This window comes from Paralichthys olivaceus, chromosome 14 (genome assembly GCF_024713975.1).
Source record: "Paralichthys olivaceus isolate ysfri-2021 chromosome 14, ASM2471397v2, whole genome shotgun sequence".
In the NCBI taxonomy this organism is placed as follows: domain Eukaryota; kingdom Metazoa; phylum Chordata; class Actinopteri; order Pleuronectiformes; family Paralichthyidae; genus Paralichthys; species Paralichthys olivaceus.
In genome coordinates, this window is record NC_091106.1 from 1,680,087 (window position 1) to 1,706,116 (window position 26,030).

A 26,030-nucleotide genomic window follows, 5' to 3' on the forward strand; every position below is an offset into this window, starting at 1 on the left:
CCAGGGGGAATGGGAGTAATACAGTGAGAAAAACCCATCCATTTATGAGAAGAAAAGCAAAAAAAAGAGAAAGAAAGAAATTCTCTGAGATTAAAGTCCATATTTTTACGGAATAAAGTTATAATTTCATTTTAAAAAAAGGAAAAAAAGAAATAAGCAGTGAAGAGTAGTTTTCAGACATGGACAATATTTGCATAATTGGGTCCCGACTCTCTATCGAGTTTGCCATAATGCAGTCATAATAATAGTTGAGTAGTGTCAGATCTCGAGAGAGGGGGGGTATGCCTAGATAAGTGAGTATACTTTTAATTTATGCCACCGATTAATTTAAAGCCACTCGTTCAGCAATTCATAAATGTTGCATGTTAAAACAGTGACATGTAAGATTACACTTCATATTTTGTTCATCTAAAAATGAGTCGATAGTGTTTGCACATTGTCAGTTTTATTTGTGATGCAGATTTTGCATCAATCCTGGCCCACAGACTGCTACATGAATATTTCTTATTCCATAGTATATCCACACATGAAAATTATAGTCCAATGGCAAGTATAGTCTCTTTTGTTAACTGTCACTTGGAACAGCAGATTTGAAACAGACCGTGACTACAGAGTGTGCCACCATTGTAAAATTTACATTATTTGTCAAGGGGCAGTTTGCAAATATTAGTATATAAATAACTCCACTGCACGTTTTTAGTATAATTTACAAGGTTCTGCAATTAAACATTGATCGCAGTGGTTGACCTCTTTACTTTAAATTGTTATACTAGAGGGACAACCTGTTACAATCAGCATCCTCCCTGACGAGGGTGATTAGTTTACATGGTGCAGAGCAGCACTTTCAGTTGACTAATCTTTGCCCCCATCCTGGCAAATAAACTACATTTATTACAAGTACTGGCATCACTGAAGGAGGCAGAGAAATTACTTAACATCGAGCAACTAAATATTGAACATATTGTGCTGCTTCAAATTCTGAACTGTCTGTCTGTCTCTCTCTCTCTATATAACTAGATTACAATGTGGGATCTGGCCAATGGGAAACTTCTGAGAACTATCACCGATGCCCACCCTCCAGGGACAGCTATACTGCATGTGAAGGTACACACATACACACACACACACACACACACACACACACACACACACACACACACACACACACACACACACTGCATAGTCTTCAGGGGAGGATAGCTGTATGGTGTCACACCCAGAATTTGCTCTTGGGGTTTCATGGTTTGGATATGATTTCAGTGCCTTGTTACTCTTTCCTTGTTTGTGTGTGTAGTTCACAGATGACCCAACTCTTGCAGTGTGCAATGACAGTGGAGGATCAGTGTTTGAGCTGGCCTTCAGGTAAGAGGTCCACCCTCCTTCTAGACTCTGATAAGTGGTCTGACCATGTGGGAGCGAATACTGTTTTCTCAAAACAAACCTTTTAATATGACACTTCATTAAAAAAAACAATATACACACAAACATGTTATCCCAGACACAACAGAGTAATGATGATAAAAGACTCACTTTGTGTTAATAAAGTGTTTCGTTATTGTGAGGTAGGTTTTTAGTTTCTGGTAACGATATCTGTTCCTCCTTGTTTCCAGGAGAGTAATGGGGATGCGCACCTGTGACTCTCGATGTCTCTTCAGTGGTTCTAAAGGGGAGGTCTGCTGTATTGAACCTCTGCGTGCTCCTCCAGACTTCAGAGATCATCCCATCACACACTACTGTCTACTGGCCATGGCCTCTCTCACTAAAGTACACACAGACAGCTCTGTTCACGCTTTGTCCTTTGCTTATCCATTTAACTTTGGGGTTGAAACTCTCCTGTGTTTCTTTCACCAGATTCTGGTCATTGGCCTGAAGCCTTCCCTGAAAGTCTGGATGACTTTTCCCTACAGCAAGGTCTGCATTTCTTTCTGCTCAACAGCTTGTTGTTGATAAGTGCAGGTTTGCACAGATCCCTTGAAACATTAACAGGATCAATTATGTTTTTAGTTAGTGTCAGTAACTGAATTCACATTAAGTAGTGTTGTATATTTAATGGTGGTTCTGTGTCTTACCCAAGGACATGCTTCAACATAAAGGCCTCACTGTGTGTGGCATGAGCCTGAACATGTCAATCATCATGTCAATCATCATGTCAATATGGACAAGATGCAGGGATAACAGTGGCCACTTGACATTCTCCGGGGGGACTGTATGTGAGAACACAGATGTCAGAGTGAGAGGCTCAGGACCTTTTCCGGAGTGTCTTCTGCCAGCCCCCTGATAAAAATTCAGGGTAATGTCTGGGTTAGCTCATGTGAAAACACAGCAGAAGATCTTTGGGAGGATTCATCACAAGCGAGTTGTCGTGTTGATGACGTTTCCAAGACACTATGAAAAGAATACAAATGTGTCAAGATAAAGAAGTGTTGACATACACGATGAAGAGAGAGGACCCCCTCTCGATGTAAATATAAAGTATTTAAATATAAAGGGCCCACTCCAGGGTAAAGAAAACATTTGTACAATTTACATGAAACACACTGGTGATAACATCACTAGGATTATTTTATATTCAGTTTCTGCTAATAAAACCCTTTTCACCAAAGTCTTGCACACATTGGCCCTTTAATGCAACAACCACAACAACAAACATCCTGCTGCAGGCTTTATTTCATCAGATGTCCACCACATGAGAAAACATGTTGCTCAGCCCATTTTCAACAAACTGTTCCTTTTTAACTAAATGGTAGAATTAAGTGCCGAAGCGTCCTTGAGCAAGATACTGAACCCCTAACCTCCCCTGACGGCTGTGCTGGCAGTGTGTGAGTGATGTGTGATAGGAAAAGTGCTGCACATAGATGCACTGTATGAATGTGTGTTTGAATGGCACAACTGTACTGTAAAGCACTGAGTAGTCATCAAGACTAGAAAAGCTTTTTATGAATACAGACCATTTCAAATCCCTCGTCACAGTTCCAAAGTCCTCATATTTGTACTGCAGGCTCACTGTAATCCTATGTATTTCATTACTTTATTCCTACTTTGATCAGTCATAATGTCTGCTGAACAGTGCTCTTAACCAGCAGCACCGCATAGAAGCAATGTTTAAGCCAAAGCAAAAAAAACATTTGGAACATTAATTTAAAAGGTTAATGAAGAGTCACTGATGTGATGCATTCTTTCATCAGTCTGATCCGTCCAGCGTTCCTCAGCTGGCCTGGCAGTTTGTTCCCGTTCAGAAGACAGTCAACCCAATCCTGGCTTTTTGTAAAGGAGACACCGTCCACTTCCTGCTGGTATCTGCTCAAATCTTAACTTCAACTTAACTACAACTCCTTTTTAATTATTGTTTTGAATACTTTCTTCAGTTATCACAATTCATTTAGTGTCTGTATATCAATGTGCACTCACTGACCATGCTTTAGGTTTGATTTACAATCCTCAGACAGCCGGACATGTGGCTGCAGCGTCACTTGATTACTGTTTGACTTTCAGAATGAGATAACAGAATGTAGTCTGACCTGTTGGTTCCAGTAATGCTTCCAGCTTCTCACTCTGGAATATTATTTCATTTGTTGCGTTATTACACAGTTAATACATGAAATGTAACATAACTGCATGTTTTAAGAACCACAAAGATATGAAGACCAACAATATAAGACAGATAAAGAATGAAAGACACCCACTTGCTCTTAAAAGGAAGAAACATGCAGCAGAACAGTGAGGGTTGAAAGAAATGGAAGAAGGAGGAGAGGTGGGGGGTAGTTTTGTAATTAGCATTTAAGCACCACTAGTTGTTGCAATGAGCATAGTGGTACTTATATATATATATATATATATATATATATATGTAATAATGTTATTTATAACTAGAAGGATGCTCAAGGAGCACATACCTCCACCATGCCTGATTGGCCACTTTATCATCATCTTGCATGTCATGTATTGAGGAAGTGGAAAAAAGCAGTTTTTCAGAAATCCTGCTGAGAGACAGAAAATAGGCAATGAAAACATAACCTCCTGTGCAGAGGTAATAACTATATATATAGAATTTGAAAATGTCCCAAATGCTTGACTGTTTCCACATTATATCCTGAGAGAAAGATCAGCGTGGCACAACGGTTTATCATGTTTGAATGTTCTCCTCTGCACCACTGCTTGCTCAGGTTAAAAAGGAGGAGACGGGGACCATCCATGTCATCAAACAGAGACAACTCCACCTCAGCTGTGACATCATCAGCCTGAGTGTAAGTTCCTAACTGAAGACAGTGGGTCCCTTCCCAGTGCCCCCCCCCCCCCCCCTTTAACTGTCCCATTATATATTCAGCAGGTGTTTGAGAGCTGCCTGGTGAACTTAGTCTGTTTTGGCTTCATGGTAGCTCTTCATCAACAGAAAATGTCTTTGCAATAAGATGAGTTAACAAGGGAAGCAACATGAACAGTTTTACATTAGGCATATACATTATGTCCAATATCTCCTTGAGTTTTCCTCCGTTTTCTTTGACACCAGCGTCTCCACCACAGGTGTGATCTAACTCCTGCATTGATCACAGCATTTCAGAATTAAGACAAACATGCATCTTAAATTGCTGGTTTCTCCTTTTCTCTGTGTCTCTGCAGTGGATCAACAGTCGCACACTGGTCCTGGTAGACAGCCATGAAAAGTTGCACGTTGTGGACCGACCCAGTCAGGAGGTTTTGGAGACTCTGGACTTGGAGCAGGTGCAACTGGTCTATAACAGCCGACATTTCAAATCGCTGGCCACTGGAGGGAATGTCTCCCAGGCTCTGGTGAGAGGGATTAGCTGATGGGGGACAGGATCAGAGGTCAAAGTTCACATTTCTTTGGCTCAGGAGCAGAGGTCAAGTTTAAGATTAATGCTGTTCATCAGTCTTTAATTTAACATGATAGGGATAATGGCTTGGATTTGAAAGGTAAGGGATGACAGCTGGGGAGGTTGTCTGTAACCCTTCAGGCTTACAGTTGGTCAGTCTAGTATACGCCCTTTTCAACCAAAAGTTCAGAGAACTATGACAGAACTATTTTACAACTGAAGAAGAGATGGAACAGATATCCTGTTGTTTTTGTTGTGAGATCCTGAGGTTTGGGTTAGATGTACTGGATGTATACATGGTTCCTGTAGAGGTGAAAAGGACATTGTAAACTAGTGTGGCAGCCACTACAGTCACTCACTTTGTTCTCTCGCCATGCTCCCTATCTCATCCACTCACTTGACCTGTTCTTCATCTCCTATTTGCTGGCTACCTGACTCGACCGTCAATTTCTCTCTGTCTCTGAACAGTTCACCTGTTCTTTTCCTCTTCCTGGTAAGTTTAACAGTTAACGTGTGTTTCAGGCTTTAGTTGGAGAGAAGGCCTGCTACCAGTCGGTCTCTAGCTACGCGGGACAGATCGTCTATTTGGGCACTAAGGTGATGTGTTTCATTATTGCACTTGTTGCCTGTGTGTGCACAACATCTTTGACCTTTACTGCACACCGATTAACATTAGTTGTTGTCGATCACTTTGAAAAGAAAGGGCTGACTCGTGTTGTAATGCAGTTAAAAATTAATCTTAACCACACTGACTGGCTCTGATGTGTCTCTGCCATCAGAGACGGATTTACTAGACTTGCTCAAACTGAGGAGGCATTCGATTTATCTCTCTGGAAGATGTCTCAAAGTGTTAGGCTTGGCTTTGTTTTGTTTTTTCTCATTCTTTAACAGTGTGATATTGTGTTGTCTTGCAGTCGGCTCACATTATGACCCTACGAAACTGGAGAGAGGTATGTATATGAGTAATAGACTAATTATGAGAAAGCTTTGCAGTAATGGTTTATGGTTAAATGAGACTCTAATCTCACAGTATGAGAACATCTGTAGATTGCTGTAGGGCAACTAAACATTCACCAGGATGTGATGTAATGTACTGTTTTATATTTAGCACTGGCATTGGTGATGCAGCTATGTGTGTGTGTGTCGACAGTCAGAAGATTCTGAATGAATCTCGAGCAGAAAAATTTGAACCAGTTTAAGTGAAGTGTTATTCATTATGTGGTGATTGCTGTTAATATTGCTGTGGTAGTCACAAACAAATCAACAAGAAGAGAAAATACAGTTTTGATTTATAGTGAAACTGCACTGGGTCAGGTCCTTCATATTTTGCCCAGGTTAAAAAGACGTGGACATGTAGTCCAGACCACCTCCGAATGTGGTGTGGCATGATCAGATCCCTATCCAATCTGAGTGTGCGTTTAAACCTGTACTTACAGCTGTCTGCTTGAGAATGGGTCACAAAAACCACATGTTAATACCAGGTGTGTGTACAGGGCCAAATTACCATATTTCATATACTGGGTGAGGCGTGATTACCCTTTAAGCAAGGACTGCAGACACTCCTGCAATAAGATCTGCTCCATCCTTCTTCCCTGAAAAGGAAAGGATACTTGTTGTGATAAACAGTTTGGTAAAAACTGATTTTATGTCTTGGCTTGAGCTTCTTATAACTGAAATTATTCTGTTTTCATCGACCTACAGCTGCTCGCTCTGACCCATGTCCTCCCCTTGTCTCTGTCTGTGTCTAGCGTATAGACTGTCTGCTGAAACAGGAGCATTTTGCTGAAGCGCTCACTTTGGCCTGGTCTTTCCACGAGGGAACTGCTAAAGCTGTGGTTGGTGAGTATTAAATGTATCACACACGAATTAACGTCTGTTATAAAAAAGGGGCACCAGCTCCTATCTGAGCAACTTTATATCATTGAATTAATAATCAGTCTCATTAATGAGACTTATAAATTCATATCTACTAGGAAGAAGAAATTTGCAGTGATGAAAACTTGAGAAAGATACAAAATGGAATAAATGAATAATAACAATTACAGCAATGAAATAGAAAGGTTGTAATGTTGGTGTTGGTGGCAGATAATATGTTAAAGTAGGATTGTGTAGTGATAACGCTAATGGCAACTAATCCCTGAGTAAAAGAGTGACTGAATGAATAACTATGAAGGTCCATGTAGAGGTTAGAAATCTGGTTATGACATCCAGTCATTAATCTCAGAATCCACAGCCTTCTCGGCTGGTGTTCTGCAGACCGTGGTTTGATGGATCCTAGAGGAACCATGGTTGTTCAGCGATGAGAGTTCTGTCAGTGGTCTTCTCCGGGCTCTCTCCTCTGGCACTGGACCACTGAATGTGACCGTCAGGGCAGACGTGCGTGGGGGTATTTCTAACAGGGTTGTTGTCGGAACTGGCACTGATTAATTCAGTTTTGTAATTGACTTTGTCATAACAACTTGAGGAGAAATAAGCATTGTTCATTTGACATAAAATCTCCAAATTTGATATCTAAACACATTCATAACCTAGTTGATCAAAATAGAATTGACAAAAATCTGCTGGCTGTTTATTTGGCTTAAAGAAAATAACATGTTTCACTGGAAAGCTACTAGACCTGTGGTTCTGAGAAAGTAATTCTATCCATAAACTTTAACGATAAGACACTTTGAATGGAAAAACGTTAAAAGTCTTTAATAGCTATCCTGATGATAAAGTTAAAGATCTATTGAAGTAGGATAAATACAAATCTGGTGCTTCAGTTGGCTCTAATGTTTCTGTAATATTCATGGGGATGAGTTGGGGATTTTGTTCCTGTTGTTATACTTTTATTGTAAATAAGTTCTTGAGATCATTACTGCGAAGAAACAGATGGACCAGTAGAGACTCTCTGTCTGCCTGGCTACAGAGCTGAGGAGGATTGTTCTTATTTTCTTCTATTAGTAATGAATAATAGGAGCTTCTGGCATTTCAAAGTGCTCTCTTGTAAGTTATCAGACTATCTTTCCAGGCTGGTGTCAAGGGTTGTTTGTAATGAGGCTGCTGAACTATTTACAAATTCATCAGCTAGTGTGAGAGTGAAGTTTTGATTCTTGAATTTATCCCATGATCCGAATTGTACCAATTCAATTTTGTTGCGGAGCCGGATTAACAGGTAGATCCAGGAATTTTCTCCCTTTCTTTAGTATGAGGGGGTTAGCCTTTGCTGATGTTCGCATCATTTTGTACGATTAATTATTATGTAAAGACATTTAGAAAGGTCACTTAGACGACTTCTTAAATGATACAAATACTGACATAGTAACCACGACTTTACACTCTGTTACTAAGATAAACTAATTGATCCAGGCACCATTGCTGTGTATATTCACTCCAGTCCTTTGAGTTTTATATAACATTCACCAAACTTTGAATATACTGTACATATGAATATATATCAGTGTTTTTTCAAAAATAAAATAATGCTATTAATTTTAGATTAGTTGAAGATATTTGAATATACATGTATTAACATAAAAATGAGTTGTTGATAGGCGATATGAGAATGATATGTATCTTTATTTCAGGCCTGTTTGGAGATCCGACAAAAAGGAAGGGAGTGGTAGCTGACAAGGTGAGAACAGAAAATCACTGCTAGCTGACTGTATTACATGTGTATATTGTGTACTGGACACTGTCCTCTGTCATTCTGAACTGTGTACAGATGGTAGAGATCCTTTGCCAGTTTGCTGATCACGCTTTGAAGAAGTGTCCGGAACAAGGCAAGATCCAAGTGATGGAGCAACATTTCTATGTAAGCTGACATGCCTGAAAGAACACACCCACAATGTCCAGTCTGCCAGTCTACCAGCAGCTGAGCTGATACAGAACATACAGTGAATCACCATAGCTCACAATGGAGTGCTTCAAACAAAACCAGCACGGTTGATGAAATATTCCAACACTGATTTTCCTTCATTGTGAGAGTAAGATAAGAAGGTGGTTATCGCAGAGTATAAAGACTGACAGCCAGTCAGCCGGTTTCAAAATGCATCTGTGATGTTCACCAATTATCTCTGTGTATCTCATGAGTTGAATCCACACAACCAGAAATGTAAAAACAACAACTCGGAGTAGAGAGGGTGTTACACATGTTTGGACTGTTTATGTTCTGAATGTTAAGACTTGAGATCCTTGTTTTTGTCATCTCTCATCTCATTTTACTCTCTCTCTCTCTCTGTCTCTCTCTCTCTCTGTCTCTCTCTCTATCTGTTTCTCTCTGTCTCTGTCTCTCTCTCTCTGCTGTGGTGTTTTCAGGATGTGGTTCCAGTCCTGGTGGATTACTGCCTGCTGCTACAGAGAGCGTAAGTATACACTGTACATTTGTTTTTGGAAAATTTTTTGGAAAAATGATTGTTGATCAGAGGAAGGTTTGCCTGAACAGTACAGTAAGGTTTGCCTCTGACGACCCTGTTTGTGCGTCAACACACAGTGGAACACTGCAAACATATATGCAGACCTGCAATTTTCAGATCTTACTTCACTGAGTCCATTTTGAAGGACAAATTGATATGATTGCTGTGTGTGTTTGCATTGGACAGTGACCTGCTGTTCAGCCATCTGTATGCTCGCCTGGTAGAGAACATGGTTGCCAAGGGAGTTTTCCTGGAGTCGCTCGAGTCGTACATTGTTGCTGATCGCCTCGGTCACCTGACCACACCCATCATGAGGGACCTCCTGGCTCATTACCATGGCAACGGTATGATGGACAGTTTGGAGAGATGCATAGTCCATCTGGATGTCACCAGCCTGGACATACAGCAGGTGTGTGTGTGTGCATGTGTGAATTAGAAAACATCCATTTGTCCCTACATTTTTCACTGATACCTTTTTCACTGTGTGTGTGTGTGTGTGTGTGTGTGTGTGTGTGTGTGTGTGTGTGTGTGTGTGTGTGTGTGTGTGTGTTTCAAGGTCGTTCAAGTGTGTTGGGAAAATCAGCTGTATGATGCGATGATCTACGTTTTCAACAGAGGCATGAATGACTACATTACACCTATGGAGGTAGGTTTCCACCTGAGGTCTGTGTCGTCTCTTCCATCATGTCAAAGCTAATGCAAATGTTTACATTTCATTTAAATGACAGTGTGTAAACAAAGTACAAATCCTTACTTCAGGTTCAGATACACAGATTTAGGTCTGTCAGTGAAGCAGAGGTGGAGAATTCTGTGGTTTAATCTGAGTCCCTACAGCTTGTGTTTCACTGGGATAAGGCTTCATGAATTTTCAAGTTCCCAGATAAACTTTCTATGGTCAAAAGCTTCAAATTGTACCTGTTTCATTGGTGGGGTGGTAACATCAACTTAATTTCTTTAATTCCATTTTTTTAATCATAGATATCTGTGTTAGAGTCAGTAATTGATTATGTTTAAATTGTATATATTTTTTAGAAACTATTTGCAGTGATTGGACCACCACTTAGGGAGGGGAGAAGCCTAACAGGTAAGGCTGTTAGCCGCCCCCTAAAAGTACCAACAATTGTAAGTCTCAAAAGTAGAGTTTGAAAAGCACAATCAAATCTTGAACTATGAGCTTTCTCTTCTTTGACAGATGAGGAAGTGGTGATGGGAAACAAACTTCTAGTGTACATAAGGTAAGTTCACACACTTATCGGGTTAATCTGAAGTCCAATAATCAATCGATCATCCAACAACTTGTATTTGTATAGCCCATATTAACAAATCATAATTGCCTCTTAGGGCTTAACAAGATGCAACATCCTCTGCCTTTAACTCTCCACTAGAGTGAGGAAGATTATCATCATTAATGAGTACAGCTAGTTTTACAAAGACAGTATTTCTATAGCTGCTACTGCAGGCGACAAACATTAATGTAATTGCATTAATGTTATTAATGAGGTTCCACCAAATTCAATTATTTTCATGTTGATTGCAAAATGCATGCGTCAGTGTTTGATAGTTATGATTATGAAATATTGGGCGTTTCTACCCGAGTGCTAAAAATTGGGAGGAGTAGATGCAAATACTTCAATTTAGCCCACGCATTGTTTATTTACAAAGCCTGAAAAAAACTGCGATGGTTGTGACTTTGTCTATATTTAGTACATTTAAAAGGTAGGTCTGTGCCACCCTCCAAGGATCTGCCTCCTCAGACCATCACCCACCACCAAACGTGATGATGTTAACATTCACCACAGCTTCTCCAGACTCATTCATACCTGTTACATGTACTTAGTGTGAACCTGCTCTCATCTGTGAGTAGAACATGGCGCCAATGGCAGACCTGCCAATTCTGGTGTTCTCTGGCGAATGTCAGTCAGTCGAGCTGCTCCTCCTGTTCCTCCTCACACAAAGGAGCAGATACCAGTCCTGCAGCTGGGTTGATGTCCTTCTACAGTCCTGTCCAGCTCTCCTTGTGTAACAGCCAGTCTCCTGGTATCTCCTCCATGCCATTGAGGCTGTGCTGGGAGACACAGCAAAAGAGCTGGACTCCCTGTGCAACCTGATTGGGCTGCAGGTCCCGCCTCTTGCTACCAGTAGTGACAAGAACACTGGCAGAACCCAAAACTAAGGAAGAATCAGTCAGGAAGGATAAGGAGAGAGCAATTGTCTGTGGCCACCACATACAAAACCATTTCCTTGTTAGGGGTTGTCATGCTTTTGCTTCTCCATTGCACTTGTTGATTGATTCACAATCACTTGTGCTTTCTAGATGGACAGATTGATATCCCTGAAGTTTAACTGACTTGCTGTTATACTGAGACGATTAAGTGTTCCCTTCATTTTTTAAGGAAACACTTAGGGAGCAGTGCATTTGATTGATTGTTCTAAGTTCACAGATTTATGGGGGTTGCTGGGATAGTCATTGTAGAGGCAGCAGATGTCAGTGCTGCCACAGTTAAAGAGGCGCTTATCAGTGTCTGACAGGCAAAATAACATAATGTACATACATTTTACCTTGTTGAAAAAAACATTATTTTAAAAAGACTTTTTCCTCACTCTAAAGTCGAGGGTTAAGAAATGAGGACGTCGTACCATAAGCCCTTTGAGTCAAATTGTGATTTGTAAATATATTGGCCATACAAAAAGAAGTTGATTGAATTTGATTGATTTAAAATATGGCTGAAAAATATGAATGTGTGTGTTGTCAGAAGTTTAATTGTATTTTCACTTGTGTACATAGCTGTTGTCTAGCAGGAAGAGCATATCCACTGGGAGACATCCCTGAAGACCTTGTGATTCAAGTCAAGAACCAGGTATGTAGATACGTGATATGGTATGTATGTTATATAATTATATTAACAAAACCGTTTCAGTGGTTTTTGTTGTCTTGCTAACACACAACTGTCGATGAAAACATAACTTCTGAGGTCATTAGCAGTAGAACACTAAGAAAGACAACACAGGATCCTGAGTGATCCAAGTCCCAGCTCGAGAACCTAATATTAAGTGATTAATACTGTGTGTGTGTGTGTGTGTGTGTGTGTGTGTGTGTGTGTGTGTGTGTGTGTGTGTGTGTGTGTGTGTGTGTGTGTAAGGTGTTTGACTTCCTGATCCATCTTCATTCAGCTGATTGGTCAGAGGAGGAGGAGGTGTTCCCCTTTATTCGTACACTCCTCCACTTTGACACGCGGGAGTTCCTCAATGTCCTCGCCATGGTGAGATACCGTCATGTTGTTCATGACTGTATCTTAAATAGTACCTGACAGTAGATTATAATTAATTAATCTGAGTCTGTTCCAATTTAATTCCACCTGTACCTTCATTACTTCTGCTATTATTTCTACGACTACTATTACTACATCTACTACTAACACAAAAAATATTATTGGTAGTAATGGTAATAATAATAAAAGTTAGATCAGTGGATGCTGATGCTTATTTAATTCCGTTGAGTCACATAATCCAGAGAAATATTAACAATTGTTTATTTACTGGTTTTCTTTTATTCAGCTGTAACTAAGGATAGTTTCAGCTCCTCTGGCTACATTTGTGATTCTGCATTCAGCTGTAGTTTTCATCCATCTATCTTAGTAGTTTAAATTCAAAGTGGTGCACTCAGTCACTATGGACATGGAAAGGTGAGATGTTTGACAGTCTTTCTTCTGTGGTTTCTCACTTCATTCCAGACATTTGAAGACTTTAAGAATGACAAGCAGGCCCTTGAGTACCAGCAGAGGATAGTGGACATCTTACTCCAGGTAAAATCACAAAACTTCTTTTTAGTATTAAGGCCAAGTAAAGGAGGACAAAATTACATTTCCAGGATAAAGCCATAATATTATGAGAATAAAGTTGTAATATTACAAGAATATATGAGAATAAAGTCATGTTAGAGAGAAAAATATCAAAAGATCAGTCTGTCGCTTGTGTTAAAATGAAGAATGTGGAGCACCTTTTCATAAAGTGAAGATTCTGAAGAAATAATTACACAGACTTGGAGGAAATGTTTGGTAGTGGTTGACTGTTATTATTATTGGTTTCAGTTTCTCAACCCATTATCAGATTGGTTCAAGCTTTAAAATTCCAGAGGGTTGCCCTGGCTGCTTTTCCCCCTATTAGTATTGCTTTATTCTCATTAAATTAAACTTTATTCTTGTAATATTGTGTTTCTTTCTGGTACTATTATGGATATATTATTACGGCTTTATCCTCATAATGTGACAAAATAAAATTTTCAATAATACCCCATCTTATGTTTTTACGTTTGTTTGGCAATTTTGTGAAACAACTGATACTAAACACAAAAGTGACATGGTTGCCATATGCAGCTGAAATATCCACAGATTATATGTTAATTACACAATATCCCTGTATTCATCGAACCCAACAACACACTGAGGCAGCTACATGTCAGAGCAGAGACTGTGACCTGCATACAAATGACTCATAGTTTATCATTTGTGCTTTTTATGTCTTCATATTTTTGTATGACTATCAACTATTGTATTATTTTCCTGGATCATTAACATGTCTTCTGGTTACTTAGGTTATGGTGGACAACCCAGACTTCACCCCCTCCCAGGTGGGCGGGCTCTTCACCTTTTTGGCCCGACAGTTGGCCAAGCCAGACAACACGCTTTTTGTGAACAGGAAGCTCTTTGATCAGGTAACCAATCAGATCTCCTAAATATGCTGAGGTTTTCATTAGAAATCCTAATATCCTGATGGTTTGACTGAGAGCTGCCCACTGGCACAGGGTCCTGTATGGTTACACAGGGAATGAATACTGGTATTCTGAACACATGATAATGAGTTCAAACTGATGCATTGGCTGCTCTGTTTGGATTCCAGGAAATGTGACTGCACCAGCTCCAGATCATTAGTGACCATGGCCACCATGTGGAATTTGTGTGCATGGGGCCCAGATTTCACAGAAAATGTTCAATTCGGTGAATAGATTTCAGCAAATCGAAATCTGATCTGATAATGTAGTGTGGAAAATGCATTGCAAATCAGCATTACAATGAATTTAATTTAACAAAGTTTCTCATCCAAATAAGGGTCAGTAGCAGCACGACTTTCATACATCAGGAAAATAAGCTACTAGCCTGGTTCTTATTCAGTCCTGCATGAATCATATAAAAGAACTGATTTTCACAGTAAAAGCAACCTACCTGCTGTACTGCAGTGGGTTGCTTATTCTGGATCACAGCTACAAACTTAATTCGAGTTCATTTTTTTACAAACATTTGCCTGCTCATGGTTTTACTACATCTTGCACAATACGCGTTATGATCAGTGGTTTAGGGGCTGAACCTGTGACCTCATGATGTTGATGAAGTCTGACTGCTGTCACACTGATCTGAAGTGGAGGGGCTGCAGTCTTCAATCCATTTCAGACATGATTTTGTGTCAGAGCATAAAGCTTTGCCATCAGATTTATTGAGGGTTTTGCCGTTTTCTGGGGTCATTTGCTGACGTGAATTTGAACTGTCAGTTGAAGACCCTGACATAGTGTGTGTTACATTTAGGGGTAAATCCTAAGTGGAGCAACAACGATTGCAGAGGGCGTCTGTGCTCATTCAGTGACGTGAATACAACTGTCACCACGTGTAAGAGTCAACTTGACTGTGCTTGAGGGATTACTGGCCATCAAAGAGAGAAAGAGTGCACGCTGGACACAGTTTTCTCTTTGGCTTCCGCATGTCACTGAGCATTGACACTTAATTAACCAATGTAATCTGTGTTTTTGTTAAATGTGCGTTCTTTTTGGAACAGCTGTCTTAAGGGAACGTCTTCAGCACATATTGCTGTAATTTAAATTCACCTATTTGGCCTATTTTTTGTAAATCCAATGTAAATGAGCCACAAATGTGTGTTTAATAACCCCATCATCTGACAATTTGAGAGCAGAGAAAATATGAAGTACAGATAAATGCTCCAACTTAATACTAATCAGTTCATAGTAAAGCCAGAATTGCTGTTTAATGAAATGTATCATTACGTTATCAGTTTGTGCCATTATACATCTAATAGGCCCGCTGACAACACTTCTCTCTTGTCTCCACCCAACATACCTCTAACCCACTTAGCATCAACTTTTGACCTGTTTCCTTTGCCTCTGTCTCATCAGCCGTTTTGTTACATCAGCCATGTTCTGCATCTTTGCTCTTAATGTCTTTGCCAGGTCCTGGAGTTCCTGTGTTGCCCTGACGATGACTCCCGACACACAGAGAGGCAGCAGGTTGGTGACTTTCATATTCTAAACTGGAATGGGAATGTGGTTTCAGACTTTTGGACTCCGATTTATGTACAAATACATGTATGAAACAAACAGACTGCTAGATGATATCTTCATGTCAGTGGTCTTTCTTGTGACTGGTCTGTAGGTGCTCCTGGAGCTGCTGCAGGTCGGGGGTGTGGTGCAGTTTAATGAAGAAAGGTTGTTGGCGTTGGCAGAGAAGGCCAAGTTGTAAGTGGCTTACCCAAGACTTTAACTAATGATATTTTTTAGAAATTGTAACATGTTGTAAATCCATAATCTACCGTACATTTGTTAAGAAAGTCAGTGTTATGTGACTTTTAATGGGCTCACACCCTTGCTCCAATATGATGATCTATAGTTAATATAAAGTATTAATTAGTGCTGCAGCAGTCATTTACAGAGACACTGAATTTAAGTCTCACTGTCATATAATTTTACCTTAAATACCTGTGACACACCAAAGATAGCAATGGAAATCTATAGAATATAGTGTAAGTTACATTTGTAGCTTATATTAGTTGCTATTGTTATTGTTGTTATTGAACTCTGTCTATCCCTGTCCTGCCCTCCAGCTACCAGATTTGTGAATTCCTTTATGAGAAGAAACATCTCTATGACAGGATCATCGACTGCTACCTGAGAGACCCGCTAAGAAAGGTAACATACAGTTCAGATTCATCTAAGGACATGTGTGTGGTTGAACTGAGTGTGTACATTTACATGGGTGATGGTTTGTGTATTTAACAAATGGCTTTAGACTTAAAGGGTTAAGACTCATGTAGTGTCTGTTCCAAACCTGTCAGTTTGGAATGGGCCGTTCGTCTGCTTTTTATTGCTTGTGTGCCAGACGTTGTGACCTATTTAATTTTGAAAACTTGTTTATGTGTTGGCGTGGTTAGGGGGAGGTCTTCAGCTACATCCACAATCTGCTGTCCATGCCTGGCTACAGCCCTGAAGAGAAACAAACAGTGAAGGAGAAAGTGCTGCAACACATCCAGGTCAATACACACACAACGCACACACACACACACACACACACACACACACACACACACACACATCCATCAGTCTGTGGTACTTGTACTTGAACTCCTGGCAGGGTCACTGGGTGGGATATGTGGTTGAGCATGTTCAGGATCCAGAAGGCATCTGGAACAGCTGCCTGAGCCTAGATACTACGAGGAGTGAATAGATCATTAAGTGTTTTCTTTACCCTTTAAAATCACCATCATGCTTTTAAGAGGAGAACCTGTACTCTCTACATGAGGGAGACTTAAATATGGTCACTGCAGATGTAGGGGATTGACACAGATATATAGCAGTTATATAAAAAAATCCTGTATAGATATATAATAGTCATTAAGAGCTGCTGCCCTGTTTAAAATCTGCTTGTCAGTCTTTATCTTTTTGCAATTTGATTCACACAGCTATGGAGCACAACACAGCCTTACAGTCTTGGCTGAAGGTTAATGTGGCTTTGCTTCATGGTCTCATGTTGAATGAACCCATATCTATTGGGCTTGGTTTGTTTTCTTTCAGTGCGCTTTTTGTAGTTCTGAATCAAGAATTTTTACAAATGCAGGGACACAGATGAAGGAGAACATTCTGTGACTAACAATATGTCTGTAAGAGATTAATGTACAAGCTCTCCAACATATGATCACAGGAGCTGGTGACACTAGACCCCAGCAAGTCAGCTGACATAGTGGTGTTTCATTTGACTGAAGAGGTGCATCAAATCATCTCTGAGCTTGAGGTAAGTTCACATTAAATAAAATAGTATTTTATAAAATGAACTTTCCAGCAGGTTGTTACCCAAACTAGTTAGAAACTCACTGTGTGGCTCTGCTCAGCTGTGATGCTACATGTGCTGCAGACAATGCAAGAAACATGCTCTGCTGGACAAATGTGATGATGTCATTTCTACACTTCTCGAAACATCTTTTCCTGATTCATGTAAAAATCCCCCCGCTGACCAATATTTGGTTGAACCTAAAAGGATCAAAAGTAGTTTAGTACAAACAGAACAACAGAAACGTTTTGCTTGTAAACCTGGTGCCGATCCACATCGCACCTCCAACGGCAACAGTTCATGTGGAGATTTGGCTGTGTTAGGCCAGTAGGTTGTGACATGTGACATCACTGGAGCCTTTATACAACTTTACAGATTTTAATATTCCCAATCAGTACTGTTTAATACCCTTCAGAATGTCTCACAGTGGAGAATCCATATGATGTCAGTCATCGTGGATCAAACCTTTAAACACATGCTGCTGCCCACTGAGACAGACTCAGCACTGCAACATGAGGGAGCAAAGAAAGACAGCAGCACTCAAAAACACAGCTCACACTTCTCCCCTGAACTAATGGTTCTAACCCTCGGTTTTTACGGTGCACTGCTCCTTTCAACACATTATTCCTGTCATGTGGGAAACTGCTGCTGTTTGTGTTCTGACTCTCAGTAGCTCAACCGTGTATAGTGACTGAAACACACAAAGATGGTGAACACTAAACCTGTTGAACATCTGCATGACCCGATTGTAATGAACAACTTCACAATTACACAACTGTTCCCATCTTTCTCCTCTCACACCAACCTGGTTCCAGAGGTTTCTTTCGTTTAATCAACCAAAGTCAGCATGTCTCCAAGATGAGGCGCAACGAGTGCAGGATTTGTTGTGTGTTGTAAAAACAAGGCGGAAGGAGCAGTGGGCATGTGGGGGGTGTAACAGCAGGAAAACTGTTAGTAATCTCTGGTCTTAGCTAACAAATGCTAACATCCACTGTTGTCACATTGTGTGCGTTCAACATATGCTGATATTTGTCCCGACTGACATTTAGCGTAAAAAGTTGTCAACCTTCAATAAATGATAAAAATACTATCATTATTTTTTATTGATAATATATAATGTATCAATATACAACCTTGTGAAATGAATATAACTTGTGTGTAGTAATATTTCAACATTTACAGCACATTTTAAAAATACCATGATAATACTGGTAACTGTTTTCTATACACCATCTAATCTCTTGATAAATGATGAAGAAATGTATTCATACAGCACTTTCCAAAACACAGTTACAAAGTGGTTACCATAGTTGAAACAGGATGAAAACATTTCAAGGTCAAAGCAAATGAGATCTGGGAATGTAATAAAACATTCGATTATTGCGATAAAACAATCCCGATGAAATAGTTTAAAACTGGTACTGTGGTGGCTTCAGAAGTGATATGAAAGATGTCAGAGAAAAGTCTCAGTTCCTCAGGCAGGGAGTTTAAAGGGGGCGTAGTGGCAGTGTCAGAAAATGTATTTGCAGGTGGAGCGGTGTATGCAAGTGAAACATTTTCTAAAAGAAATGAAAGAACTGTAGTTTTTATTTTGAACTCTACATGTGTAAACGAGGTGAGGTGGGACAGTGCCTCCATCAGGTGGCAGCAGGCTTTGCACTAACTGGTGACAGTCTCACGTGTGCAATGAACGTCACAAATTGTATGATTGTCTTTCTGTGGAACGTGAAGCTGATAGAAGTTGCCCACAGTTTTTGGGTGTGCATACAGTCGCTGAGTGAACATCTGCAGACAGTAACTCTCTTGAAGACAACATGCACACCCATCACTGTAGGCTTCTATTGTCACTATAAACCATAATGATTGGTACATTTCCTTAGTACTCTCTCTCTGTCTCTGTCTCTAGGATGATGAGCTACTTTTCAAGTTCCTCAGCTGCCTCCTGGAGCCCCGGTACAGTCTGAATGGCTTCTGAATATACACATCTCTCCTCCCTGTTTCTCTTCTTTTCTTTCTGGCCTCTAACTGCTCATCTGCTCTGTCTCTCAGGGAAGGGCATCATTCAGAGACCGACCTGCCTCTGGAACGTGACCTCCACGAGCGTCTGCTGGACCTACTGTGTCGCTTTGCACCCCAGCAGCTCCTGAGCTTCCTCCAGACCTCCCAGCACTACAGACTGGAGGAGGCCATACAAGTACTGTGTGCTAGAGTTTGTTATAAATATTTGTATTGTCAAGCATGTATAAGACTGAGGACAGATGTGACCGGATGGGTGGCTGGATAGATCACATTGGCACATCTTTCTCATTCCAGAACAGGAACATACGTTTCTCACTCTATTTTAGCCCTCAGGTGAAGTTCAACAGAAATAATCTTTCATTTGGACAACAGGCCACAGTGTGCCTGTCATTAGCAGCTGTAATGAAGAAAATAGAGAGATTATCTAGTGATCTAGTTTGTTGATGTAGTACTTCCTTTTGGCCACAAGAGGCTGAAGTCCAGCGCAGTCTATTAAGAATTTAAAACCCTTAGGTTTTCTTCCTGCTGACTTTTGATTACAGTCACATCTTACTTCTGAATTATGTCTCAATCTGCCAGATAGGCTTCAGAAAGGTGAGGCTGTATAAAAGTGGAAAAGGAACAGAGAAATATCCTGAAATTAAAGAAAAACTTTAGAACAGTACATTTCGAAAAATCATACAAAGAATTTAAAGTTATATTGTGATGTTAACACGTCAGATACACAAGGATGAACTTAATCTACCATATACGTTACTTATAAGATATTATGATCGACCAATGACCTTTAAGCCTTCAAGTCTCTTTTCTTCTGTTTTATATGTGTATTGTTTATTGGGCTCTGAGTGCTGACAAACAGGGAAGACCTAGACAGCTATACTGTACTTGAATGCATCCCCCGCAGGGGACTGTAGCTGTGTTCACTGTGCTGCCTGTGTCGACACGACAGATGCATCCAGACTCGTGAGACAGATCAAATACTTTCTATGTGGATAAACTTCCATCAGTGTTTAGCCACAATTCTGACATTGATCAATTTACAGTCATGGTAGTTACATGTATAAAACAGATGGAAATAAAATTGAAACCTTAATGAACATGTGTGGTTGCAGGTGAATGCACGATGCTGTTACCTGCTCTGTGGGACAGATGATTGAGAAACTGGCTGAAATGTTAACTATGTGGACGGGTGCTAGAGGCATGCTACAATCATGAGTTACAAACAGTCAAGCTCATCAAGCTTCAAATGTGAGATAAAAGACCAAACAGAGAAGTTGTAAAGTTGTAATAGACACGAACACTTTTCTGTTTGGGATAATACCCTCATCATATGTATCTTATGTATTTGTAACTAAAATACGGATTTGACTTATTGATGTTGATGTGGCACATCAATGGTGTCATTAACAGCTGAAAGAAAATGACGAGTATTTTCCCTGAGTGTGTTTTTTTTTAATCATTTTTTTCAATGGGCTCACTGTGTAGTTTCTACATGGAACTCTTGTTAGACAGTGAGTAGGGGGGAGTGAATGAGGTCAGACACAGCCAGACATACATTACAACCTGATTCACTACCACTCTCCTTTGTAGGAAGTAAACATGAAGGCTGTATTACACTAATGAAAACGTACATAGCCCCGTATTATACTGAATGATATAATGAGTGCGTGAATTTAATTCTATTATCTGCCATAGTAAAGTGTGATACAGCACCACCCACCCACAACAATGAGTGTGACAGCTCTCCCCCTCTGTCTCTCTCTCTAGATAACAGAGAGGCACCACCACAGTGAAGCCACAGCCTATCTGCTGGAGAGGAAGGGAGACGTTCACGGAGCCTTTTCTGTCTTGTTAGAGGTAGCTTCAGAACACAGGACGTACTCAGTCATTAATGAATAAACTGATTATTCATCATACCCATGACTGCACTGGCTTTTGTGCAGATTGACATGTCTGTTATATTGATAACCACACACACCAGTGTGCTTATGTGCATCAGTTCCATCATTGTAAAGAATTATTGATACATATCACCAGTGCCAATAGCACAAACTGTCCTTGAATTAAGCGGGCGAATGTTATGAATCCACGATTGTCCCCATGTCTGCAGACACTGAAGGAGAAACTGTGTCTCCTCACTGCGGAGAGTGGCACAGAGGCAGAAGACAGACGACACGTTGAAGACGAGAGAAACGATGATTCAACACTGACCAGAGTAAAGCTTTCACTGAATGACATCATCGCCTTGTGTCATCGAAGCTCACACAACCTCTACCAGCAACAAAGAGAGGTAGTGTGTTTGTTTGTTTGTTTGTTTGAGTGTGTGTGTGTGTGTCTGTGCTTGTGAGGACAGATTTAGGCAGGTCCTCATAACTTCAGAAGGATTTTTAAGGATTAAGACTCTTTTAGGTTTTAGGATTAGGATTAGTTCGAGGGGGGTTTGGCTGTGAGTGAATGTGGGTGTGATGGTGGTGTGGGACCACTCTCTCTCATTCTTTGCTTTTTTGTCTCTCAGGTTCTGTGGTTTCCACTTCTGGAGACCATGATGGCTTCTCAGAAACTAGTGAAGGGGTCCAATCCCAAACACACCTCTGAAGGTAAAAACACACGCACATACAACTTTAACCCTAATCTTAAAACATGTTGTTGTGGGGAATTTGTTTTTGTCCCACAAGGTCACTCTGTAAACTGATTTGTACCCAGAACATGGGTAAACCTGGACCAAACACACACATGCACCATTTCTTTGTGCTATGAAAATGAATGGTGCATGTTTAGGTCCTGCTGGCTAACAAAGAAACACAGTACACTTTCTCATTTTGTTTAGGATTTGATGTAATGTATTTCTGTCTTTATAATCATGTACTGTTGGAAATAATTAGCCTTCATATAGCCTTTATATATTATGTGTTCAACACCTTAAACTGACTGAGTAGCCATTGTCTTGTTTGGATCTTGTGATCACGCTGTCCATTAATATAATTCTGCTTGATTTCATCTCAGTGCTGAAGGAGCTGACGATGAAGGTTCTCAACTCTATGAGCAGCTTCATTCCTTTGCCTGCCATCATCCAACGAATACTGCAGGTGTGTGTGTGTGTGTGTGTGTGTGTGTGTGTGTGTGTGTGTGTCTTTTATTAATCTTCCCCACTTTAAAGTGGCTCATCTTACTGACTGTGGATCTGCTTCACAGACACCTGCAGCTTCTGTTTACATCCCTTCAGCTGGTTACAGTGATCTCCAGTGTGTTGTTGCATTGTTCTGAGTTGTGCTTCGTGGGTGTGTAATGTGTGATTTAATTATCGGATGATATGTCTGTTGAGACTGTGTATTGTTTATCCATGACACTTTCTGCATGTGTGTGTCTGTCAGGACCCGGTTTATGGGAAAGGAAAGCTTGCAGAGATCCAAGGCCTTATTCTGGGTATGCTGGACACCTTTAACTATGAACAGGTAAAGCACAAAGTATGTGTGTGTGTGTGTGTGTGTGTACACAATACTTGTTATTACTAATGGCTATGGACTAATATTTAATTTTTGAAAACAATTCTTTTTGTTACATAATATGTGAATATATAATTTGTAATAAAAACTTCACTTTTGCCTTTTATTATGCTGTGTTTTCAATTTTTAGACTTTACTTGAAACAACCACTAGTCTTTTGAACCATGACCTCCACTGGTCCCTGGCACACCTCCGTGCTGCTGTCACAAGGGGACTCCACCCACGCCAAGACTACTGTAACATCTGCCTCCAGCAGTACAAGAGAAGACAGGATTCAGCTGAGGAGATCATTGTGTTCAGGTAATACACACCGGACGTGTTTAATTCCTGGACAAATTCTTTTGATGGTGTGAGTTCAAGTTTTGTCAGAATCAAGTCACAAGCTGCATTCAGCTCTTTGTTGGCATATGTGTGGCTTTCTGGTAATAGCCTTAACATTTAGTTTTGTACATTATATACACTTTATTATATACAGTTTACTAGGTGCACAAAAAATGTAAAATGTGTGTGAAAAAATGTATAATTCAACTCCTAAATTCCATAAATAGAAATAATGCGTGTGGCACATTCTCAGACAGTGGTTTTCAGGCTTGTGTGGTGGAGCATGGAGGGACTGCTAGGTGGCAGCACACGCAGTATTTTCATTATGGAAGTAAAGTAGAACTCAGGTGTTGCTCATCATTTGAACAGAATGAAATGAATACCCAGGGTCTCGTACTAATACACAAGATTACATTAAAATTCTTTATCAGGCTGCATATTGAGTCACAGCCATGGAGTGTCACCTGACCTGAATACTGAGCTCTGATTTGCAAATGGGGAACTTATAACAGCATTATTTGAGGTGATGTCGTCCATCTGCCCTGTTTGGTTTTTGCTTCTTCACTCTTCAGAGTCAAGCAAACGAGCTTGAAATTAAATAAAATGTATAATATTTGTGATAATTATGATCCTTATATTAGAAAACACTGTCATTCAGTGCATGTGCTGTTTGTGGTTTTTTTTCTGAAGCTAGAATAGAACTCAGTGTGCATACCACTAGGTAGGGCCAGCAGTCTTACACATGACTTTTGAAGTTTTTATAGAAGAAAGAAAAGGGGTCTGATAACCCAAATAATTTATTTGTCATAAAATAAATCTGCCTTTTAATCTTCATTTGCACCAATATGTAATATGTTTTTCCCAAATCCATCCCTCCCCCAAGTTTTGTTCCTCCAGTGTTGGTTTGTTTAATCCTGCTAACAAATTGACAAACAAACAAAACAACCAACGGACATGGGTGAAAACTTAACCTCTTTAGTGTCGCGGTTTTGAAACATTAAAGGTTCAGTGTGTAGAATTTAGTGACATCAAGTGTTGAAGTTGCATATTGCAGCTGAATATCCCTCACCTCAACCCCCCTTCCAAACATGTAGGAGAACCTGTTGAAACCTTCAGTTGTCATCAAACCTCAAAAGGTGTTTAGTTTGTCCAGTCTGGGCAACTGTAAAAAACATGGCGGCCTCCGTATAGAGGACCCCCTCTAGATGTAAATATAAAGTATTTAAATATAAAGGGCCCATTCTAGGGTAAAGAAAACAACAGTTTGTACAATTTAGATGAAACACACCAGTGAAAACATCACTAGGATTGTTTTATATTCAATTTATGTCAATAGATCCTTTCACCTAAATCTTACATTCTGGACCTTTTAACATTTAGTAGTTTTCTGATAATCTGTTTATTGTCATGTTGTCAGGAATTATTCCAGCCTTTCCAGAACGGGCAAAATAAACGTCACATCCAGCTTTCGACCGATAGCGTTTGTGCGGCTAATGTTTTGGTTTTAATATCATATTGATTTTCTAGTAAGGATATGTTGAATGTTTCTTGCATGACAATGTAGAAAATATACCCAAAAATATTAAGTTTAACTGTATTGCTGTCGTTTAATCGGCTAAATTGCAAATTGAATTGAAAATGTGTTTGTCTTGTCAGATGTGGTCACCTGTACCACTTCCAGTGCCTGCAGCAGAAGGACTGTGGGTGGCGCCTTGCTTCAGAGCGGCAGCAGCGGTGGAGCTGCTACAAGTGTTCCTCCAGCCAAGGAGGGAAGGGAGGGTCTGCCTCTGAACCAAACAGAAGCCGCAGCACGTCCCTGGCACAGGTGTGTGTTTGTTCATGCAAAGAAAGAAAGATCTGGGTTCAAATATACACACACACACACACAGTGACCAAACTCTGCTCCTCTCTCTGTCTCAGACTCGTGTTACATCAGTACATCATGATGCAGGAGCAGAAGCTCACAGGAAGAAGGTAACATTTTATCTGAGCTGCTCTCCTGTCGTCTCTGGCTCTGCATATACTGAAATGTGTTTTTAGATTTTCACTCATTAAACTCAGTGGATAGTTTCATTTTCTTGACTATTCCATCCAACAGCTAGGAGAGGTTACTGCCATCTTTTGTAGTGGCCCTTTGAAATGTCCTTCAAGTCAAGTTGTAGTAGTGGAAAAGTGGAATTACCTTTAAGATTGATTTAATTTGGAAAAATGTAACATGTCAGCTGCTGTACAAAATGTTTATTAGCAACATTGTTTTGAGGTTATTGTGCAACCTATATGGGTCTTTCTAAGGTTTATTATGTGCATAGTATTTGCCAAGTTCTCCTAGGTTTTGTTCAGCCCCTGCCCAAACTTGACAATGGCCTGGTTAACGCACAGGACAACTCGCTCTTCTTTTCCTCCCTTTTTATTTTCAATCCACGTTTGTGCACAATGGAGGTTTGATATCGATTGCAGAATTTTCACACTTTTTGTCAAAAGACAAAAATTAAAAATGTTCACAATATATACTAAAGAAAATATCAATTTAAAGGTCCAGTATGTAAGATTTAGGTGAAAGGATCTATTGGCACAAATTGAATGTAGAATAATCCTCATGATGTTTTCACTAGTGTGTTTCATCTAAATTGTATGTAGTTTTCTTTACCCCGGAAAAGGCTCTTTATATTTAAATATGTTATATTTACATCGAGGGTGGTCCTCTCCAGACTGAACAAACTAAACACCTTTTGAGTTTTTATGACAACCGAAGTCTACCACAGGTTCTTTTTCATGTTTGGAAGGAGAGGGTGAGGTGAGGGGTGTTCAGCTGCAACATGAAACTTCAACACTAGATGTCACAAACATTTTACACACTGT

At 40.0% G+C, this 26,030-nt stretch overlaps 1 protein-coding gene across 3 annotated transcripts in view; it reads left to right on the forward strand.

Annotated features, from left to right (window-relative positions):
- vps8 (VPS8 subunit of CORVET complex) overlaps positions 1-26,030 on the forward strand; it is a 43,137-nt gene that overhangs the window by 13,360 nt on the left and 3,747 nt on the right. For 2 of the 3 annotated variants that reach the window (XM_069538686.1, XM_069538685.1), the window contains exons 8-43: positions 1,018-1,104; positions 1,295-1,362; positions 1,611-1,764; positions 1,852-1,911; positions 3,186-3,293; positions 4,164-4,244; positions 4,618-4,788; positions 5,355-5,429; positions 5,747-5,782; positions 6,581-6,671; positions 8,399-8,445; positions 8,536-8,625; positions 9,129-9,175; positions 9,413-9,635; positions 9,783-9,872; positions 10,259-10,310; positions 10,419-10,461; positions 12,012-12,084; positions 12,367-12,486; positions 12,958-13,029; positions 13,818-13,937; positions 15,459-15,515; positions 15,661-15,743; positions 16,109-16,193; positions 16,436-16,534; positions 17,203-17,292; positions 19,235-19,281; positions 19,378-19,522; positions 21,115-21,204; positions 21,458-21,637; positions 21,863-21,944; positions 22,351-22,433; positions 22,719-22,799; positions 22,981-23,150; positions 24,828-24,996; positions 25,092-25,145. In XM_069538686.1, coding sequence (XP_069394787.1) covers positions 1,018-1,104; positions 1,295-1,362; positions 1,611-1,764; positions 1,852-1,911; positions 3,186-3,293; positions 4,164-4,244; positions 4,618-4,788; positions 5,355-5,429; positions 5,747-5,782; positions 6,581-6,671; positions 8,399-8,445; positions 8,536-8,625; positions 9,129-9,175; positions 9,413-9,635; positions 9,783-9,872; positions 10,259-10,310; positions 10,419-10,461; positions 12,012-12,084; positions 12,367-12,486; positions 12,958-13,029; positions 13,818-13,937; positions 15,459-15,515; positions 15,661-15,743; positions 16,109-16,193; positions 16,436-16,534; positions 17,203-17,292; positions 19,235-19,281; positions 19,378-19,522; positions 21,115-21,204; positions 21,458-21,637; positions 21,863-21,944; positions 22,351-22,433; positions 22,719-22,799; positions 22,981-23,150; positions 24,828-24,996; positions 25,092-25,145 — 3,423 coding nt within the window. The remainder of the gene's footprint in view (positions 1-1,017; positions 1,105-1,294; positions 1,363-1,610; positions 1,765-1,851; positions 1,912-3,185; positions 3,294-4,163; positions 4,245-4,617; positions 4,789-5,354; positions 5,430-5,746; positions 5,783-6,580; positions 6,672-8,398; positions 8,446-8,535; positions 8,626-9,128; positions 9,176-9,412; positions 9,636-9,782; positions 9,873-10,258; positions 10,311-10,418; positions 10,462-12,011; positions 12,085-12,366; positions 12,487-12,957; positions 13,030-13,817; positions 13,938-15,458; positions 15,516-15,660; positions 15,744-16,108; positions 16,194-16,435; positions 16,535-17,202; positions 17,293-19,234; positions 19,282-19,377; positions 19,523-21,114; positions 21,205-21,457; positions 21,638-21,862; positions 21,945-22,350; positions 22,434-22,718; positions 22,800-22,980; positions 23,151-24,827; positions 24,997-25,091; positions 25,146-26,030) is intronic. The other variant, XM_069538687.1, reaches the window with a different exon arrangement.